The sequence below is a fragment of the Bombina bombina genome, chromosome 1, assembly GCF_027579735.1.
Source record: "Bombina bombina isolate aBomBom1 chromosome 1, aBomBom1.pri, whole genome shotgun sequence".
Lineage (NCBI taxonomy): Eukaryota > Metazoa > Chordata > Amphibia > Anura > Bombinatoridae > Bombina > Bombina bombina.
The window spans coordinates 542,859,942-542,881,695 of record NC_069499.1 but is presented as its reverse complement, the minus strand read 5'-3'; the positions used below and the strand labels follow the sequence as shown (position 1 = coordinate 542,881,695).

The following is a 21,754-nucleotide window of genomic DNA, read 5'->3' as shown; positions in this document are numbered from 1 at the left end:
ATAAGGAATTGGAATAATTGTGCTTTATACAAAAAAATCATAACCACCACAAAAAGGGTGGGCCTCATGGACTCTTGCTAATATGAAAGAAATGAATTTATCAGGTAAGTTCTTACATAAATTATGTTTTCTTTCATGTAATTAGCAAGAGTCCATGAGCTAGTGACGTATGGGATAATGACTACCCAAGATGTGGATCTTCCACGCAAGAGTCACTAGAGAGGGAGGGATAAAATAAAGACAGCCAATTCGCTGAAAATAATCCACACCCAAAATAAAGTTTAAATCTTATAAAACTGAAAATATAAGCAGAAGAATCAAACTGAAACAGCTGCCTGAAGTACTTTTCTACCAAAAACTGCTTCAGAAGAAGAAAACACATCAAAATGGTAGAATTTAGTAAAAGTATGCAAAGAAGACCAAATTGCTGCTTTGCAAATCTGATCAACCGAAGCTTCATTCCTAAACGCCCAGGAAGTAGAAACTGACCTAGTAGAATGAGCTGTAATCCTTTGAGGCGGAGTTTTACCCGACTCGCTCGACATAAGCAAGATGAATTAAAGATTTTAACCAAGATGCCAAAGAAATGGCAGAGGCCTTCTGACCTTTCCTAGAACCGGAAAAGATAACAAATAGACTAGAAGTCTTTCAGAAATTCTTAGTAGCTTCAACATAATATTTCAAAGCTCTAACTACATCCAAAGAATGCAATGATCTCTCTTTGGAATTCTTAGGATTAGGACACAATGAAGGAACCACAATTTCTCTACTAATGTTGTTAGAATTCACAACCTTAGGTAAAAATTTAAAAGAAGTTCGCAACACCGCCTTATCCTGATGAAAAATCAGAAAAGGAGACTCACAAGAAAGAGCAGATAATTCAGAAACTCTTCTAGCAGAAGAGATGGCAAAAGAAACAAAACTTTCCAAGAAAGTAATTTAATATCCAGCGAATGCATTGGTTCAAACGGAGGAGCTTGAAGAGCCCCCAGAACCAAATTCAAACTCCAAGGAGGAGAGATTGACTTAATAACAGGTTTTATACGAACCAAAGCTTGTACAAAACAATGAATATCAGGAAGATTAGCAATCTTTCTGTGAAAAAGAACAGAAAGAGCAGAGATTTGTCCTTTCAAGGAACTTGCAGACAAACCTTTATCCAAACCATCCTGAAGAAACTGTAAAATTCTCGGAATTCTAAAAGAATGCCAGGAAAAATTATGAGAAAGACACCAAGAAATGTAAGTCTTCCAGACTCTATAATATATCTTTCTAGATACAGATTTACGAGCCTGTAACATGGTATTAATCACAGAGTCAGAGAAACCTCTCTGACTAAGAATCAAGCGTTCAATCTCCATACCTTAAAATTTAAGGATTTGAGATCCTGATGGAAAAAAGGACATTGTGACAGAAGGTCTGGTCTTAACGGGAGAGTCCACGGTTGGCAAGAGGCCATCCGGACAAGATCCGCATACCAAAACCTGTGAGGCCATGCTGGAGCCACCAGCAGAACAAACGAGCATTCCTTCAGAATCTTGGAGATTACTCTTGGAAGAAGAACTAGAGGCGGAAAGAGATAGGCAGGATGATACTTCCAAGGAAGTGACAATGCATCCACTGCTTCCGCCTGAGGATCCCTGGATCTGGACAGATACCTGGGAAGTTTCTTGTTTAGATGAGAAGCCATCAGATCTATTTCTGGAAGTCCCCACATTTGAACAATCTGAAGAAATACCTCTGGGTGAAGAGACCATTCGCCCGGATGTAACGTTTGGCGACTGAGATAATCCGCTTCCCAATTGTCTATATCTGGGATATGAACCGCAGAAACTAAACAGGAGCTGGATTCCGCCCATACCAGTATTCGAGATACTTCTTTCATAGCCAGAGGACTGTGAGTCCCTCCTTGATGATTGATGTATGCCACAGTTGTGACATTGTCTGTCTGAAAACAAATGAACGATTCTCTCTTAGAAGAGGCCATGACTGAAGAGCTCTGAAAATTGCACGGAGTTCCAAAATATTGATTGGTAATCTCACCTCCTGAGATTCCCAAACCCCTTGTGCTGTCAGAGACCCCCAAACAGCTCCCCAACCTGTCAGACTTGCATCTGTTGAAATTACAGTCCAGGTCGGAAGAACAAAAGAAGCCCCCTGAACTAAACGATGATGATCTGTCCACCACGTCAGAGAGTGTCGTACAATCGGTTTTAAAGATATTAATTGAGATATCTTTGTGTAATCCCTGCACCACTAGTTCAGCATACAGAGCTGAAGAGGTCGCATGTGAAAACGAGCAAAGGGGATCGCGTCCGATGCAGAAGTCATAAGACCTAGAATTTCCATGCAGAAGGCTACCGAAGGGAATGATTGTGATTGAAGATTTCGACAAGCTGAGATCAATTTTAGAAGTCTCTTGTCTGTCAGATACAGAGTCATGGACACTGAATCTATCTGGAAACCTAAAAAGGTTACCCTTGTCTGAGGAATCAATGAACTTTTCGGTAAATTGATCCTCCAACCATGATCTTGAAGAAACAACACAAGTCGATTCGTATGAGATTCTGCTAAATGTGAAGACTGAGCAAGTACCAAGATATCGTCCAAATAAGGAAATACCTCAATACCCTGTTCTCTGATTACAGACAGAAGGGCACCGAGAACCTTTGTAAAAATTCTTGGAGCTGTTGCTAGGCCAAACGGCAGAGCCACAAACTGGTAATGCTTGTCTAGGAAAGAGAATCTCAGAATATGATAGTGATCTGGATGAATCGGAATATGCAGATATGCATCCTGTAAATCTATTGTGGACATATAATGCCCTTGCTAAACAAAAGGCAGGATAGTCCTTATAGTTACCATTTTGAATGTTGGTATCCTTACATAACGATTCAATATTTTTAGATCCAGAACTGGTCTGAAGGAATTCTCCTTCTTTGGTACAATGAAGAGATTTGAATAAAACCCCAGCCCCTTTTCCAGAACTGGAACTGGCATAATTACTCCAGCCAACTCTAGATCTGAAACACATTTCAGAAATGCTTGAGCTTTCGCTGGATTTACTGGGACACGGGAAAGAAAAAATCTCTTTGCAGGAGGCCTTATCTTGAAGCCAATTCTGTACCCTTCTGAAACAATGTTCTGAATCCAAAGATTGTGAATTGAATTGATCCAAATTTCTTTGAAAAAACGTAATCTGCCCCCTACCAGCTGGGCTGGAATGAGGGCCGCACCTTCATGTGGACTTGGGAGCTGGCTTTGGTTTTCTAAAAGGCTTGGATTTATTAAAGACTGGAGATGGTTTCCAAACTGATACCGCTCCTGTGGGTGAAGGATCAGGCTTTTGTTCCTTATTGTGACGAAAGGAACGAAAACGATTATTAGACCTAAATTTACCTTTAGATTTTTTATCCTGTGGTAAAAAAGTTCCTTTCCCTCCAGTAACAGTTGAGATAATAGAATCCAACTGAGAACCAAATAATTTATTACCTTGGAAAGAAAGTGAAAGCAAAGTTGACTTAGAAGACATATCAGCATTCCAAGTTTTAAGCCATAAAGCACTTCTAGCTAAAATAGCTAGAGACATATACCTGACATCAACTCTAATGATATCAAAGATGGCATCACAAATAAAGTTATTAGCATGTTGAAGAAGATTAACAATGCTATGAGAATTATGATCTGTTACTTGTTGCGCTAAAGCTTCTAACCAAAAAGTTGAAGCTGCAGCAACATCCGCTAAAGATATAGCAGGTCTAAGAAGATTACCTGAACATAAGTAAGCTTTTCTTAGAAAGGATTCAATCTTCCTATCTAAAGGATCCTTAAAGGAAGTACTATCTGCCGTAGGAATAGTAGTACGTTTAGCAAGAGTAGAAATAGCCCCATTAACTTTAGGGATTTTGTCCCAAAATTCTAATCTGTCAGACGGCACAGGATATAATTGCTTAAAACGTTTAGAAGGAGTAAATGAATTACCCAAATTATTCCATTCCCTGGAGATTACTTCAGAAATAGCATCAGGGACAGGAAAAACTTCTGGAATAACTACAGGAGATTTAAAAACCTTATTTAAACGTTTAGATTTAGTATCAAGAGGACCAGAATCCTCTATTTCTAATGCAATTAAGACTTTTTTAAGTAAAGAACGAATAAATTCCATTTTGAATAAATAACAGAATTTATGCTTACCTGATAAATTACTTTCTCCAACGGTGTGTCCGGTCCACGGCGTCATCCTTACTTGTGGGATATTCTCTTCCCCAACAGGAAATGGCAAAGAGTCGCAGCAAAGCTGGTCACATGATCCCTCCTAGGCTCCGCCCACCCCAGTCATTCGACCGACGGACAGGAGGAAATATATATAGGAGAAACCATATGATACCGTGGTGACTGTAGTTAGAGAAAATAATTCATCAGACCTGATTAAAAAACCAGGGCGGGCCGTGGGCCGGACACACCGTTGGAGAAAGTAATTTATCAGGTAAGCATAAATTCTGTTTTCTCCAACATTGGTGTGTCCGGTCCACGGCGTCATCCTTACGTGTGGGAACCAATACCAAAGCTTTAGGACACGGATGAAGGGAGGGAGCAAATCAGGTCACCTAAACGGAAGGAACCACAGCTTGCAAAACCTTTCTCCCAAAAATAGCCTCCGAAGAAGCAAAAGTATCAAATTTGTAAAATTTGGCAAAAGTGTGCAGTGAAGACCAAGTCGCTGCCTTACATATCTGGTCAACAGAAGCCTCGTTCTTGAAGGCCCATGTGGAAGCCACAGCCCTAGTGGAGTGAGCCGTCCGGCAGTCTCATAAGCCAATCGGATAATGCTTTTAAGCCAAAAGGAAAGAGAGGTAGAAGTCGCTTTTTGACCTCTCCTTTTACCAGAATAAACAACAAACAAGGAAGATGTTTGTCTGAAATCTTTAGTAGCCTCTAAATAGAATTTTAGAGCACGGACTACGTCCAAATTGTGTAACAAACGTTCCTTCTTTGAAACTGGATTCGGACACAAAGAAGGTACAACTATCTCCTGGTTAATATTTTTGTTAGAAACAACTTTCGGAAGAAAACCAGGCTTAGTACGCAAAACCACCTTATCTGCATGGAACACCAGATAGGGTGGAGAACACTGCAGAGCAGATAACTCTGAAACTCTTCTAGCAGAAGAAATTGCAACTAAAAACAAAACTTTCCAAGATAGTAACTTAATATCTATGGAATGTAAAGGTTCAAACGGAACCCCTTGAAGAACTGAAAGAACTAGATTTAGACTCCAGGGAGGAGTCAAAGATCTGTAAACAGGCTTGATCCTAACCAGAGCCTGAACAAATGCTTGAACATCTGGCACGGCTGCCAGTCTTTTGTGAAGTAAAACAGATAAAGCAGAGATCTGTCCCTTTAGAGAACTTGCAGATAATCCTTTCTCCAAACCTTCTTGTAGAAAGGATAGAATCTTAGGAATTTTTATCTTGTTCCATGGGAATCCTTTGGATTCACACCAACAGATATATTTTTTCCATATTTTATGGTAAATTTTTCTAGTTACAGGCTTTCTAGCCTGAATCAGAGTATCTATTACAGAATCTGAAAACCCACGCTTTGATAAAATCAAGCATTCAATCTAAAAGCCGTCAGTTGGAGGGAAACCAGATTCGGATGTTCGAATGGACCCTGAACAAGAAGGTCCTGTCTCAAAGGTAGCTTCCATGGTGGAGCCGATGACATATTCACCAGGTCTGCATACCAAGTCCTGCGTGGCCACGCAGGAGCTATCAAGATCACCGAGGCCCTCTCCTGATTGATCCTGGCTACCAGCCTGGGAATGAGAGGAAACGGTGGGAATACATAAGCTAGGTTGAAGGTCCAAGGTGCTACTAGTGCATCTACTTGGGATCCCTGGATCTGGACCCGTAGCAAGGAACCTTGAAGTTCTGACGAGACGCCATCAGATCCATGTCTGGAATGCCCCATAATTGAGTTATTTGGGCAAAGATTTCCGGATGGAGTTCCCACTCCCCCGGATGGAAAGTCTGACGACTCAGAAAATCCGCTTCCCAATTTTCCACTCCTGGGATGTGGATCGCAGACAAGTGGCAGGAGTGATCCTCCGCCCATTGAATTATCTTGGTCACTTCTTTCATCGCCAGGGAACTCCTTGTTCCCCCCTGATGATTGATATATGCAACGGTCGTCATGTTGTCTGATTGAAACCTTATGAATTTGGCCTTTGCTAGTTGAGGCCAAGCTCTGAGAGCATTGAATATCGCTCTCAGTTCCAGAATGTTTATCGGGAGAAGAGACTCTTTCCGAGACCATAGACCCTGAGCTTTCAGGGATTCCCAGACCGCGCCCCAGCCCACTAGACTGGCGTCGGTCGTGACAATGACCCACTCTGGTCTGCGGAAGCTCATTCCCTGTGACAGATTGTCCAGGGTCAGCCACCAACGGAGTGAATCTCTGGTCTTTTGATCTACTTGAATCATCGGAGACAAGTCTGTATAATCCCCATTCCACTGTCTGAGCATGCACAGTTGTAATGGTCTTAGATGAATTCGTGCAAAAGGAACTATGTCCATTGTTGCAACCATCAATCCTATTACTTCCATGCACTGCGCTATGGAAGGACGAGGAACAGAATGAAGTACTTGACAAGAGCTTAGAAGTTTTGATTTTCTGACCTCTGTCAGAAAAATCCTCATTTCTAAGGAATCTATTATTGTTCCCAAGAAGGGAACTCTTGTTGACGGGGACAGAGAACTTTTTTCTTTGTTCACCTTCCATCCGTGAGATCTGAGAAAGGCTAGGACGATGTCCGTATGAGCCTTTGCTTGTGACCGGGACGACGCTTGAATTAAACACCAAAAAACTCTTAACCATCTCCGTGGAGATGTTGCCTGTGCAACGGCAAAGAGAATGACTGGGGTGGGCGGAGCCTAGGAGGGATCATGTGACCAGCTTTGCTGGGACTCTTTGCCATTTCCTGTTGGGGAAGAGAATATCCCACAAGTAAGGATGGACCGTGGACCGGACACACCAATGTTGGAGAAATGAAGATTTATCAGCATCAACCTCTGAGACAGAATCCTCTGAACCAGAGGAACCATTATCAGAATCAGAATGATGATGTTCATTTAAAAATTCATCTGAAAAATGAGAAGTTTTAAAAGACCTTTTACGTTTACTAGAAGGAGGAATAACAGACATGGCCTTCTTAATGGATTTAGAAACAAAATCTCTTATGTTAACAGGAACACTCTGATTATTAGATGTTGACGGAACAGCAACAGGTAATGTAACATTACTAAAGGAAATATTATCTGCATTAACAAGTTTGTCATGACATTCATTACAAACAACAGCTGGAGTAACAGATACCACAAGTTTACAGCAGATACACTTAACTTTGGTCGATCCAGCACCAGGCAGCGTTTTTCCAGAAGTATCTTCTGACTCAGTGTCAATCTGGGACATCTTGCAATATGTAATAGAAAAAACAACATATAAAGCAAAATTGATCAAATTCCTTAAATGACAGTTTCAGGAATGGGAAAAAATGCCAGTGAACAAGCTTCTAGCAACCAGAAGCAATAAATAATGAGACTTAAATAATGTGGAGACAATAGTGACGCCCATATTTTTTAGCGCCAAAAAAGACGCCCACATTATTTGGCGCCTAAATGCTTTTGGCGACAAAAATGACGCCACATCCGGAACGCCGACACTTTTGGCGCAAAAAAACGTAAAAAATGACGCAACTTCCGGCGACACGTATGACGCCGGAAACAGAAAAAAAATTTTGCGCCAAAAAAGTCAGCGCCAAGAATGACGCAATAAAATGAAGCATTTTCAGCCCCCGCAAGCCTAACAGCCCACAGGGAAAGAATGTTTGAACGTCCTGAGTCAAGGCAAATAAATGTTTCAATACATATATTTAGAACTTTATGTAAAAGTGCCCAACCATAGCTTAGAGTGTCACAGAAAATAAGACTTACTTACCCCAGGACACTCATCTACATGTAGTAGAAAGCCAAACCAGTACTGAAACGAGAATCAGTAGAGGTAATGGTATATATAAGAGTATATCGTCGATCTGAAAAGGGAGGTAAGAGATGAATCTCTACGACCGATAACAGAGAACCTATTAAATAGACCCCGTAGAAGGAGATCATTGAATTCAAATAGGCAATACTCTCTTCACATCCCTCTGACATTCACTGCACGCTGAGAGGAAAACCGGGCTCCAACCTGCTGCGGAGCGCATATCAACGTAGAATCTAGCACAAACTTACTTCACCACCTCCATAGGAGGCAAAGTTTGTAAAACTGATTTGTGGGTGTGGTGAGGGGTGTATTTATAGGCATTTTGAGGTTTGGGAAACTTTGCCCCTCCTGGTAGGAATGTATATCCCATACGTCACTAGCTCATGGACTCTTGCTAATTACATGAAAGAAATATAATATACATATAATATAATATACTGTATATGTACAGTATATATATATATATATATATATATATATAAATATATATATAAATATATATATAAATATATATATATATAAAAATATATATATATATATATAAATATATATATATATATATATATATATATATATTAATATATATATATATATACACACACATACATATATACAGTTTTTTTCTTCAAGCCCCACATACAGATTAATGGAGTCCTCTCCTCTCTGTTTGAGTATCAAGGGTGAGACCTCTGCATTACATTATGGGGAGAGGTAGATGAGATCACCCCAAATCCCTGACAAGGACACAGCAGCAGTGTGCTGCGCTTGCAGTCCTGCATGGCGCACACAGTAATGTGCCATCTGGATACGTGGTCATTGCACTGTACATGTAGCTTTATGAAAGTGCAGCTTTTAAAGAATTACTCATTTAACAGTACATTTTAAGTATGTAGTTTTGCTTAACTTAAAAGTTATTTTCACTTTTACTTCCACTTTAGAAAGTTTACAAATTCAGTTAAGTGCCCCCTTCACTACAAAAGACACCTAAGCTCAGAATGAAGAGTGAAGAGGAAAAAAAAAATTTCACAGCAGAGTTGTCAGAACCAGTGTTTTTGCTGCCAGTCACCGGTTGCCCTGTGCTTGCTTTATAACTAGACCTCCTCAGATCACAAGAGCTTTTGTTTATATAAATAGGAGATTTGTTTCAGTTTTACTATTACATGATAGGGACAAAGTGCTGCTGTCAAAAGACACCAATATTTGTAAGGTTATATGTAAACTTTCTTTGTAAAGACATCTTTTTTTGGTTTGCAAAATTATCTTCTGTAGCAACGGCAACCATCTTACAAAACTATATTAAAAATATGTCTATAGTTTTGAAAAATCACACTGCAAATCTATTAAACCATTCACATTAAAGGGACATCTATTACAGGATATTTTTTTAAATCTATATTCTTGTCTAGAATAAACCAGAATTTTCTAGTGTGCGCTACAGAGATGTGCCCCTTCTCTTTGTATTCTTTGTTGAAGAGCATACCTAGGTAAGCTTAAAGCGTGCATGTATCTAGAGCACTATATAGCAGCATTTTTGCTTCAAGGATTTTAACAATGGTGTATTATACTGGTTCCCAAAGTGGGTGGGACTGCCCCTGGGGAGCACTGGGTTTACTGAGAGAGCACAGATAGGCATGTGAGATGGAAGGGGGCGCTGGGATTTTACATAGGGGGCACTAGTTAGTAAGGAGTGGAAGAGGATGCTAGTGGGTCCCCTCATCGATCATAATTGGTTGCATTTTAGTCTAGATGTCTAAAGCTAAACAACTTTCTTGCTTTCTATTGGACATTTTGCCACTCTGCTTTTAAAGGGACATTGTACACTAGATTTTTCTTTGCATAAATGTTTTGTAGACGATCCATTTATATAGCCCATCTTATAGTGTTTTTGTAACAATGTATAGTTTTGCTTATTTTTTTAATAACATTGTGCTGATTTTCAGACTCCTAACCAAGCCCCAAAGGTTTAGATAAATACTGTTGTCTACAGATCCCTGCAGCTCCTGTTTGTATAATCAGTCTTTTCATATGCAGGGGATGAGGGGTGGGGTGTCTGCTGTTCCTGTTCCCCCAGCACCTTTCACTGGGTGTCCCAGCCCAACCTCATCAACAATGCTAAACTGGGCGGATTTAAATATGAAGTGGCAGAGAGGTATAAAGAAGCACAACCTTACCACAATTGCAATAAAAAAAATGTTCAAATTCTACTCTGCCGTGTAACTAGCAGCTTCCACTCTAAACCAGCAGTGCTCGGTGGTTTCTGAGCCGTACTTCTACTATGTGTTTAACCCATTTGTGAGCGTGTGTGGGGGGGTTAAACACATAGTATTGAGTTGCTAGTCTTAAAATGACATGCTCTAACTAATTAAAGCATGTCATTTTTGTTGTGCTTGCAGGCTAGCATTAAACATCCTGGTGCTTCAGCTATACCTTCCTGATTACAGTCTAGTTGATTCTGGCAGTCTCCCAGAGTTGGAAAACCCAGTAACTGCATTATGCATTCATGACAAGGTCCCTGTATCTTGGACAGCTACAAGTGTTCCTTGTAGACAAGGGCAACTCTTTCTTTGCAATCACACTTCGCTCCAGCATTCAGGTTTGTACTTCAGCAGTGAGTGTCATTCTCACAGAAAAACATTGGATATGTTTCGTTGGCAGCCACCATTTCACAGGAACCAACGTTGTCTCCCTTGTCAATGTAATTAGCTACTTACAAAGCTAAAAAGAAAAAGATCTTTTTGCCCACAATATATATATATATTTTATACAATACAAGGTTTTTTTATCATTCTGTACAATGTGAAAGCCTTGAGGCCTGTATTAAGGCTAATAAGCTTCCTGATTGGTATAAAAAATGATTTAGCTGATAACGTGAGGATTAGCTTCTAAACTTTAACCTTATTCTTCATAGAACTTGGAAAAAAACATTATATTACTGTAGATTGATCCTCTAAAACAATATTTCTCAACAGATGGCATTTTTAAAAGGATATTAAACAGTATGAGATTAAAATATAAAATATTTCATTTTGTGTAAATAAAAAAAGAAACTAAAAAACTTTCATCTCCACTGAGTTTCTATAAAGTGTCACCATGTTTGAACTTCGTTTCTCTGCATCTCTCTCTCCTACTGAACACAATTATATTAAACAGGAAATAAAAATTTGTCCAAACAAGTCTGTGTTTAACACGGGATTATCTAAAAAGGTTTGCACAAACTGAAATAAATAGAAAACTAGTTTAAACAAGGCTGCACCATTACTTTATAGAAACTAAGTCTTTATATTTTGAGCATTTTTGCTATCATTCAGTTTGAACAGAAATAGAGCCTTTCATTACCTATGAAAACGATATATATTTGTAAAGTAGACATCCCAAGGTATTGATTTAGGCCTACATTACATTAAAGGTGATGTATAGACCTGTGTTTTTAAACAGATACCTAAGAATTGGTGCTAATGTGAGATCTAACAGACCCTAAAAATGGAATGAAAAAGATGGGTAATAAGGGGCAAAATAGTAAAGTAAACCCTGAAGAACAAACAGGAAATTTGAGAACTCTAATGATAGAAGATAAACAAATCATAAATAAAGACATTATATGTGCTTACAAAGGCTAGACACTATTGACTGAGCAACCTACCTGTAAGAAGGCTGCATTAAAAAAAATCAATAGCTTTAAGTTTTTTATTTTGATAATCAGGCACTGGTAAAATATATCACCATTGCAGGTGGGCAGGTCCACAAGTCGTTTTAATAAACTAAACAAATGAACATGACAGAAAGGGACATTAAACCCAAAACATTTAATTATTCAGATAGAGGATACAATTTTAAACAACATTCCCATTTACTTCTATTATCTAATTTGCTTCATTATTTAGATATTCTTTGTTGAAGAAATAGCAATGCACATGGGTGAGCCAATCACACGAGGCATCTATGTGCAGTCACTGAGCCTATCTCTAGATAGGCTCACTGAGCCTAGCTGATCTAGATATGCTTTTCAGCAAAGGATATCAAGAGTATGAAGCAAATTAAACAGAAGTAAATTAGAAAGTTGCTTAAAACTGCATGCTCTTCCTAAATCATGAAAGAAAAAAATTTGGGTTTCATGTCCCTTTAACTGAGAAAAACCATCAATGACCCCTCAACACTCAAAAGCAGACAGTATAATAATCTCTTGCCCCTGCACTATTATGTAGTGAAGAAAGAAGAATTTAATTCCTTTACAATAATTTCTTCCTGCCATAGATGCAATCTTAGTAATATAAACTCAATTTTGTGTTTCCCTGGGTTATTTATATACATTTTAAGAGAAAAGCAGAAGTGAAGTAATATATATATATATATATATATATATATATATATATATATATATATATATATATATATATATATATATAATTATCTAACATTAGAAAACAATGAAAAAATATGTGTGTGTAAATTATACTAGAGCATATAGATACAATTTATGAAAGGGAATGGTTATAATGAAGCTATTAAAGTACACACATTTATTATTATTCTCTAAACTTACCTCAGAAATCGGCTGCTGCCCTTGCTGCACTAAATCAAGCTCTTGAGGTCTTGTCATTTTGTCTATGTCAAGAGAGTCCATACTTGAAGCCGCAGAAGTAATACTGGACCGTGAGGAATTGCTAACTGATCGGATGTCACTGTCACTCACTGTACCAGCTGATGCCGTTCTCCGGTGATGGATTGTCACTACAGGTTTGGCATCTTCTACAACAGTCTGCCGAGCTGCCTCATCCATACTGAGAGATGCTTGTTCTAGCTGAGCTGTGATATCATCCAATGAGAAGTTAGCATGAGAGGGCTTGTTTACCCTCCCAGAAGAGGCAGGATGTCCCTTTAAGCTGCTTTGCTTGGATGATCCCATCCTACCGGCAGGTGGTCTCTGAGAAACCTTTCGTTCATGAGACTTAAGTGTATTTTTTGAAGAATGTGACCCAATACTGCTGAGTTCCTGTTCAATTGAGCAAAGATCTGCCATGAGTGCATCCAAATCTACGGTTTCTCCCTGATTTAGGGCTTCTGTAATGCACAAGATAAAGAGATATTAGTATTAGAATTATTTAAGGAGTTTCATAACTCTCACTAAGCTACAGAAAAACAATGGCATACTTAAAGCCATCAGCGCCTAACCTTAGTACCCTAGCACTCTATATATATATATATATATATATATATATATATATATATCAGTTTATATAATGGAACAATATAATAAAACAGTGTGCTAAAAAAATTATCCATATGACATTGCATTATTTAAATGGACAGTCTAGTCAAATTTAAAGTTTCATGATTCAGATAGGGCATACAATTTTAAACAACTTTCCAATTCATGTTTAAATTTGCTTTGTTCTCTTGGTATTCTTTGTTGAAAGCTAAAACTATGTAGGCTCATATGCTAATTTCTAAGCCCTTGAGGGCCGCCTCTTATCTCAAAGTATTTGACAGTTTTTCACAGCTAGAGTGCGCTCGTATGTATGTGACATATAGAAAACATTGAGCTCACACCCGTGGAGTTACTTATGAGAGGGCACTGATTGTCAAAAGAACTGAAATAAGGGGGCAGTTTGCAGAGGCTTAGATATAAGGCAATCACAGAGGTAAAGGGTATATTAATATAAACATGTTGGCTATGCAACTTGGGAATGGGTAATAAAGGGATTAGCTATCTTTTTAAACAATCAAATTTTTGTATTAGACTGTCCTTTTAAGCATGGAATTTCTTTTGCTTAAAAAGATATGAATTAAAAGATGTGGAAACTTAAACTGATACAGTAGTGTCACTTCTCACGAATCCTCACTGCTTGGAGGTACTTTTGAAATAGTTTTAATATAAAAAAAAAAATCTGTTTTCACTTTTCTTTTTTTATATAAGGCCCTTTAAAGCACACGAAGAAAAGAACTATGTGAAAACAGAGGAATTTGTAGGAAATACTAATATTGGGGTTCATTGCAATCTATTGGCCGATTTGTTTTTGGTGGGTTTTCAGCAAAAAATCAGAATTGATGCTTACCTGATAAATAATTTACTTTCGGGATGATGATAGTCCACAGGGCTCCCTAACATATGGGATATAATTTCCGCCACTAGGAGGAGGCCAAGAACCCACACAAGAGCTTAAATCCCTCCCTCCTCCAATCTCTCCTCAGCTTAACATAAACCCGATCAGAGAAAAGGAAACAGATAGGTAGGAAAGCAAAAGCAGGGTCTATCTCAGAGGTGCATATTAGAACTGTTGTCTGAAAAAAAGAAATGGGGGGGCCTATAGACCTATCATCCCAAAAGAAAATAATTTATCAGGTAAGCATAGTTGGCTTGAAGATAGCAGCTAAATATTCAGCCATAGCCCTGTGTAAATTATTCTTATACTTAGTAGTTCAGTAGTAGCTCCCTGAGTAACATACAAAGGGACAGGACATAATTCCTTAGAGGAAGTAGAAGATGCGGAGTAACATAGTTTCAGAGGGAACAGATTCACTTGGTTCCCTTGTATACAAAGCTTAGAAATGTATAACTTATAACAGAATATGAACAAACACACATACAGTCCTGGCTAAACATTTTGAGAATGACACAAATATTAATTTTCACAAAAATGAAGAGTGATCAGATCAATTGCAATTAATTGCAAAGTCCCTCTTTGCCATGAAAATTACCTTAATCCCCCAAAAAACATTTTCACTGCATTTCAGTCCTGTCACAAAAAGGACCAGCTGACATGTCAGTGATTCTCTCGTTAACACAGGTGTCAGTGTTGACGAGGACAAGGCTGGAGACCACTCTGTCATGCTGATTTAGTTAGAACAACAGACTGGAAGCTTTAAACGGAGAGTGGTGCTTAAATTCATTGTTCTTCCTCTGTTAACCATGGTTACCTGCAAGGAAACACGTGCAGTTATCATTGCTTTCCAAAAAAGGGATAAACAGGCAAGGATATTGCTGCTACTAAGATTGCACCTAAATAAACCATTTATTGGATCATCAAGAACTTTAAAGGAGAGAGGTTCAATTATTTTGAAAAAGGCTTCAGGGCACCCAAGAAAGTCCAGAAAGCGAGAGGACCATCTCCTAAAGTTGATTCAGCCGCGGGATCAGGGCACTACCAGTGCAGAGCTTGCTCAGGAATGGCAGCAGGCAGGTGTGAGTGCATCTGCACACACAGTGAGGCGAAGACTTTTTGAGGATGGCCTGGTGTTAAGATGGGCAGCAAAGAAGCCACTTCTCCCCGGGAAAAACATCAGCAACAGACTGATTTTCTGCAAAAGGTACAGGGATTGGACTGCTGAGGACTGGGGTAAAGTAATTTCCTCTGATGAATCCACTTTCCGATTGTTTGGGGCATTCGGAAAAAAACCTTGTCCGGAGAAGAAAAGGTGAGCACTACCATCAGTCCTGTGTCATGCCAACAATAAAGCATCCTGAGACCATTCATGTGTGGGGTTGCTTCTTAGCCAAGGTAATGGGCTCACTCACAATTTTTACTAAGAACACAGCCATGGATGGGGGGGCGGAGCCAGCTGTGGGTGAGAATGGCAGCACACAGCTAAATCTCCAGCTTAACCGACCTCTTACAAGGCAACCACAGAATTTATTTTACCCTAAAAATGAAGTATTAAAACAGGAGAAAAACTAGGAAAGGCCCCATAGAAGCTTACAATACTCTGGAGGAGCCTGGAGGAGTTCTGCGGTGTCGAGCCGAGTAATCATAGAGGCCAGCAGCTGTTGATCCACTGCGGGAAGTGCCGGGGAAAAAGCAAGACGCCGTCCATAGCAGAAACTCGGATCCAGGTACAAAAGACACACAGGAAAAGCAGGTAACACTTTCAGCTACCAGTTAACCACGGTGAGCGTTTACGCCACATAGCACTACAAGGGAATATAAGACTAGGCTGAATCATGGTAAGCAAGTCTCCAGACACTTACTTATAAAAGAACTGTTTTCTTAAAGTATCATCTAAGTATCCACTGATACTGGGAAACATTGTTTAAACAGTGGGAGAAGCTACAGGGTGTTAATGCTGTCACACGGGTTAATGTTACAGACCATAACTAAAATTTCCTAAAGGACTGCTTCTGCTCTAGTGCTAAAAACAGGGGATTCATTCCCCAAGGACTCCCTTCCTTATTGCAGGATACCATGTATATTGATTAAAACACAGCTGCATAGGTGAAGTTTGCACATAGAAGGAAGTGCTGGAGTAAAAGCAAAAAAGTTGATTGCAATAGAAACTCTGTTCACAGCATAAGGGATACATAAGAAAGACAGAAGACGCCCCTATTTTTTAACTAACAGTGTTTAGACAGTGTATTGCACAGAGCTGCGAGTAGATCCCAAAACACGACCCCAGCTGCACTAAGGTGAGCAAGACACAGGTTACTCGTGCTCAAGAGGAGCCATTCCTATACTGCAATTTTTAAGCATTAGGGGAACCTAGTAATACTGTTTTCTAGCGATAGACGCACATTGTGTTTCGCCCAAGAACTGTTGTTATCTAAAGCAAGGGACAGTGCTACACACTCAAGGTGGTAAGTAAAACTCCTAAAAACAATGCACAATAAGGCGTCCTAAGGGTTAAAAAAAAAAAAAAGAAAAGGAGAGAGGGAAAAGGGAGGAAAAGGGGAAGGAAAAGAAAAGGAAGAAAAATAAACCCTTAAAGGTACAGAAGGAGGTTGCTATAAGAGAAAGAAGAGGGGCTCAAGAAAGAAAAGAATAATGGGGATTGCAGTTAAAGATTATTACAGGAGTATGTTGGAGGAACTGTAATAATAAACTTCTACTGAAAGTATTTATAAACCCCACATAAGCAGAGTCCAATAAATATGACTAAGATGGCCGACAAGAAATTGTCTAAACAGGACAAAATGTGTTAAACAACTAACCAACATGCACCTAAAGTGGATATGTATTTTAAAGCATTAGACTCCTCCCTATTAAATCACTCTTCCGACAACCAATCGCTGGAAAAACAATTATCCTGTACCCCAGACCCTAAGACATCTCCGTTAACAAAAGCAGACCTTCTGTCTCTGCCTACAAAAGCTGACATTCAAACTTTGCTAGAAGAAATTAGCCAAGTCAAACAATGTATAAAGAATGAATTTTCCATAATAAAACAAGAAATAACGGAGATTGGCAACAGGGTGGCAAAGCTAGAGGAAGTAAATGAAACATTTTCTAGCTTGACGGACTCAATGGCGCAACAAATAAGCCAACGTAAGGAGGCAATAGCAACTTTGCAAAACCAAGCAGAAGATATGGAGAATAGACAGAGGAGACTCAACTTAAGGATCAGAGGGATCCCATAAACCATACTGCCAACAACTCTTGAACAACATCTGCTTCAATTTTTTGCCTCCTTAACCAACAATGAAACATAAACAGTAAGGACTTTGGAGCGATGTCATAGAGCAATAAGACCTAGGTATAAAAATGGAGAACCCCCTAGAGATGTAATAATTCAATTTGCCCACTTTAAAGATAAGGAGAACATAACTTAAGCAGCAAGAAAACAACAAAATATACTCTTTGAAGGCCAGCCTATACAGATCTTTTCGGATCTAAGCCCAAGGACCCTACAAAGAAGAAAAGACCTTAGGTTTTTAACTCTGCCTCTCAGTCAACTGACTATACCCTACAGATGGGGTTTTCCTTTTGACTTAAAAGCCATGACTAAAGGGAAAACTGCAAATCTGCGCTCATTAGATGATCTTGGTATGTTTTGTGCTACCTTGGAGATAAGCCCCCTGGTATGCCCCCCATTAGACAACCAAGAGCAGAGGAGGACAACTCCTCCACAAAGTACAGGACCTTTCTAATAAATCAACAGTGGGTTAAAATTGCTTACAGTAGAAAACAGCAAGTCAAAGCCATTGTTCATAAAGACCCAGAGACTATTGTTAACAATTGATCACTCATTGTCTTCAATTATGTTTGATAGCTACTAAAAAATGTTTTTTATTCTCAAGATGATTTGTTTTAAGAACTGTAGCAATCAGTTATTAAGTAATTTGTCATGTAATAAGTTAAGGTGTTGGTATTTGGATAAAGACACTAGTAAATTAGTGTATATTGGGATTCCTGTGCGTTTTTTGTTTTTTTTCCACGTGTTGCTATGCCTTCAAAACTGAGGTAACACGAATTTATTAAAAACACTAATTGTTTTATCATTACACTAGTTTATACACTTTATGAGTCACAATGCACTTTGGGGCGGGGGTTCCACTCCCCTTTTTTTGTTTTCCCTTTTCGCGATGCTATGTCCTCTTTATTGAGGCAACACGACTTTATTACAAACACTAATTTTTTTATCATTACACTATTTTATACACATGATGAGTTATAATGCACTCTCTGGCGGGGGTTCCCCACCCTCTTTTTTTTTCTTTTTTCTTCTTCATGTGTTGATGTGTTGCTATGCCTCCACCACTGAGGTAATACGATTTATTAAAAACACTAAATGTTTTAACATTACACCAGTTCAGACACTGGATGAGCCACAATGCACTTTTGTGTGGGGGGGAACACCCTACTTTTTTTTTTTTTTTTTGCTATGCATCACTGAGGTAACATGAGATTATTAAAATCACATTTTTTTTTTTTTTTTAAATAACACTAGTTTATACACTAGATGTGTTATAATGCATTCACAAACAGGGCCCCCCTCTTTTTTTCTTCTATAATGTGAAGCAATCTGTTTCACCAGCTCGATCACAAATAATGAGAGAGATTAAAAGAAAAGAGGAGAGTAAGAGAGTGAAAAGGTAGGGCTGGGGGAAGAAAGAAAAAGGAAAAAGGGGAAAGATAAGTTAAGAAGAAAAAAGAAAAGGGAAGAAACAGGAAAGAAAAGAGAAAGAAGTGGCGGAAGGAAAACATAGGGACAGAGTAAGAAAGGGGGAAAATAATGGAAAGGGAAAGTAAAGGGTAAAAGATAAAAAGCAGGAGAGAAGGGGTAATGAGTCAAAGCAGATTTATAAACATACTTGGTTGATAACTAGCATACAGGGAGTGCAGAATTATTAGGCAAGTTGTATTTTTGAGGATTAATTTTATTATTGAACAACAACCATGTTCTCAATGAACCCAAAAAACTCATTAATATCAAAGCTGAATAGTTTTGGAAGTAGTTTTTAGTTTGTTTTTAGTTATAGCTATTTTAGGGGGATATCTGTGTGTGCAGGTGACTATTACTGTGCATAATTATTAGGCAACTTAACAAAAACCAAATATATACCCATTTCAATTATTTATTTTTACCAGTGAAACCAATATAACATCTCAACATTCACAAATATACATTTCTGACATTCAAAAACAAAACAAAAACAAATCAGTGACCAATATAGCCACCTTTCTTTGCAAGGACACTCAAAAGCCTGCCATCCATGGATTCTGTCAGTGTTTTGATCTGTTCACCATCAACATTGCGTGCAGCAGCAACCACAGCCTCCCAGACACTGTTCAGAGAGGTGTACTGTTTTCCCTCCTTGTAAATCTCACATTTGATGATGGACCACAGGTTCTCAATGGGGTTCAGATCAGATGAACAAGGAGGCCATGTCATTAGATTTTCTTCTTTTAAACCCTTTCTTGCCAGCCACGCTGTGGAGTACTTGGACGCGTGTGATGGAGCATTGTCCTGCATGAAAATCATGTTTTTCTTGAAGGATGCAGACTTCTTCCTGTATCACTGCTTGAAGAAGGTGTCTTCCAGAAACTGGCAGTAGGACTGGGAGTTGAGCTTGACTCCATCCTCAACCCGAAAAGGCCCCACAAGCTCATCTTTGATGATACCAGCCCAAACCAGTACTCCACCTCCACCTTGCTGGCGTCTGAGTCGGAATGGAGCTCTCTGCCCTTTACTAATCCAGCCACGGGCCCATCAAGACTCACTCTCATTTCATCAGTCCATAAAACCTTAGAAAAATCAGTCTTGAGATATTTCTTGGCCCAGTCTTGACGTTTCAGCTTGTGTGTCTTGTTCAGTGGTGGTCTTTCAGCCTTTCTTACCTTGGCCATGTCTCTGAGTATTGCACACCTTGTGCTTTTGGGCACTCCAGTGATGTTGCAGCTCTGAAATATGGCCAAACTGGTGGCAAGTGGCATCTTGGCAGCTGCACGTTTGACTTTTCTCAGTTCATGGGCAGCTATTTTGCGCCTTGGTTTTTCCACACGCTTCTTGCGACCCTGTTGACTATTTTGAATGAAACGATTGATTGTTCGATGATCACGCTTCAGAAGCTTTGCAATTTTAAGAGTGCTGCATCCCTCTGCAAGATATCTCACTATTTTTGACTTTTCTGAGCCTGTCAAGTCCTTCTTTTGACCCATTTTGCCAAAGGAAAGGAAGTTGCCTAATAATTATGCACACCTGATATAGGGTGTTGATGTCATTAGACCACACCCCTTCTCATTACAGAGATGCACATCACCTAATATGCTTAATTGGTAGTAGGCTTTCGAGCCTATACAGCTTGGAGTAAGACAACATGCATAAAGAGGATGATGTGGTCAAAATACTCATTTGCCTAATAATTCTGCACTCCCTGTACATTAACCAAGTTATGTTTATTCTGATAAACTAGGGCACTGACTGCTTATTCTTTTTTCTGTTATTTATTTTCTCATAGGGTTGCCTTAGGGGGGGAATGGGTTTTTCGGTTGTATTTTCCCGATTGTAGGTCAGAGTGGGGTCTGTGTGGGCTGTTATGTTGTGTCGTGTAGGCGTGTGTGTTATTTTTGTTTGTTTTGTTTTTTCCCTCTCTCTTTCCTCCCCCCCCCCCCCCCCCCCGCTCTCCGGGTCCTGCCCGCTTAAGCCACGAACTACGATGCTTGGCCATAACTGACAAGTCTTAAACAGAGATAAGAAAGATACAGATACTATCCCAAAATGTAAAGGGCCTTAATACTCCACAGAAGGGTAATATAGCGTTATATAGTTCTCTAAAGAGAAAAGTGATATCATTTTTGTTCAAGAATCACATTTTGCCAAAGATAGAGAACCAAAATTCACAAATAAATACTACCCCACCATGTATCAGAGTATTTATACATCAAAAATATATGGGGTGTGTATATTGTTCCAAAGAGAAATTCCTTTCCAACCTATCCATATGGAAAAAGATGAAGAGGGTAGATTTATCTGCCTGGTAAAACTGCTCTATAACAGACCAGTCACATTAGTGAATATATATGCACCTAACAGAGGACAAAAGTTATTTTTTAAGAAAATTATTAACCAGATACTAGACGTTTACAAAGGTACTCTAATCATTGGGGAGATTTTAACCCTCCGTTAGAACCCTTATTAGATTGCTCTACATCTAAAAGTAACATCTCCAAACATATAATTAAATCGGTTAAATCCAATCTTCAAACATTGTCCCTATTAGTCACCTGGAGATACCTGCATCCATCAGAGAGGGACTACACCTACTATTCAGCCCCTCAAAATTCTTATTCTCGTATTGACAACCTCTAGGTAGACCAAAATAGTTATTCTCTAGTACAAGAGGCTAAAATCTACAATATCTCATAGTCGGATCACTCTATGATATCTCTATACCTGAACTGGCCAGATAGACCAATAATCCTTACCAAATGGCGACTAGATGACAATTTGCTAAATGACACATTAATTAAACAATCCATAGCTAATTAATTGGAAACGTATT

General features: G+C 39.0%; 1 protein-coding gene across 3 annotated transcripts in view; it reads right to left on the bottom strand.

The window, feature by feature from the left end:
- The window catches only part of RAPH1 (Ras association (RalGDS/AF-6) and pleckstrin homology domains 1), a 389,631-nt gene that overhangs the window by 117,130 nt on the left and 250,747 nt on the right, over positions 1-21,754 (bottom strand). For all 3 annotated transcript variants that reach the window (XM_053698663.1, XM_053698661.1, XM_053698662.1), the window contains exon 4: positions 12,584-13,101. In XM_053698663.1, coding sequence (XP_053554638.1) covers positions 12,584-13,101 — 518 coding nt within the window. The remainder of the gene's footprint in view (positions 1-12,583; positions 13,102-21,754) is intronic.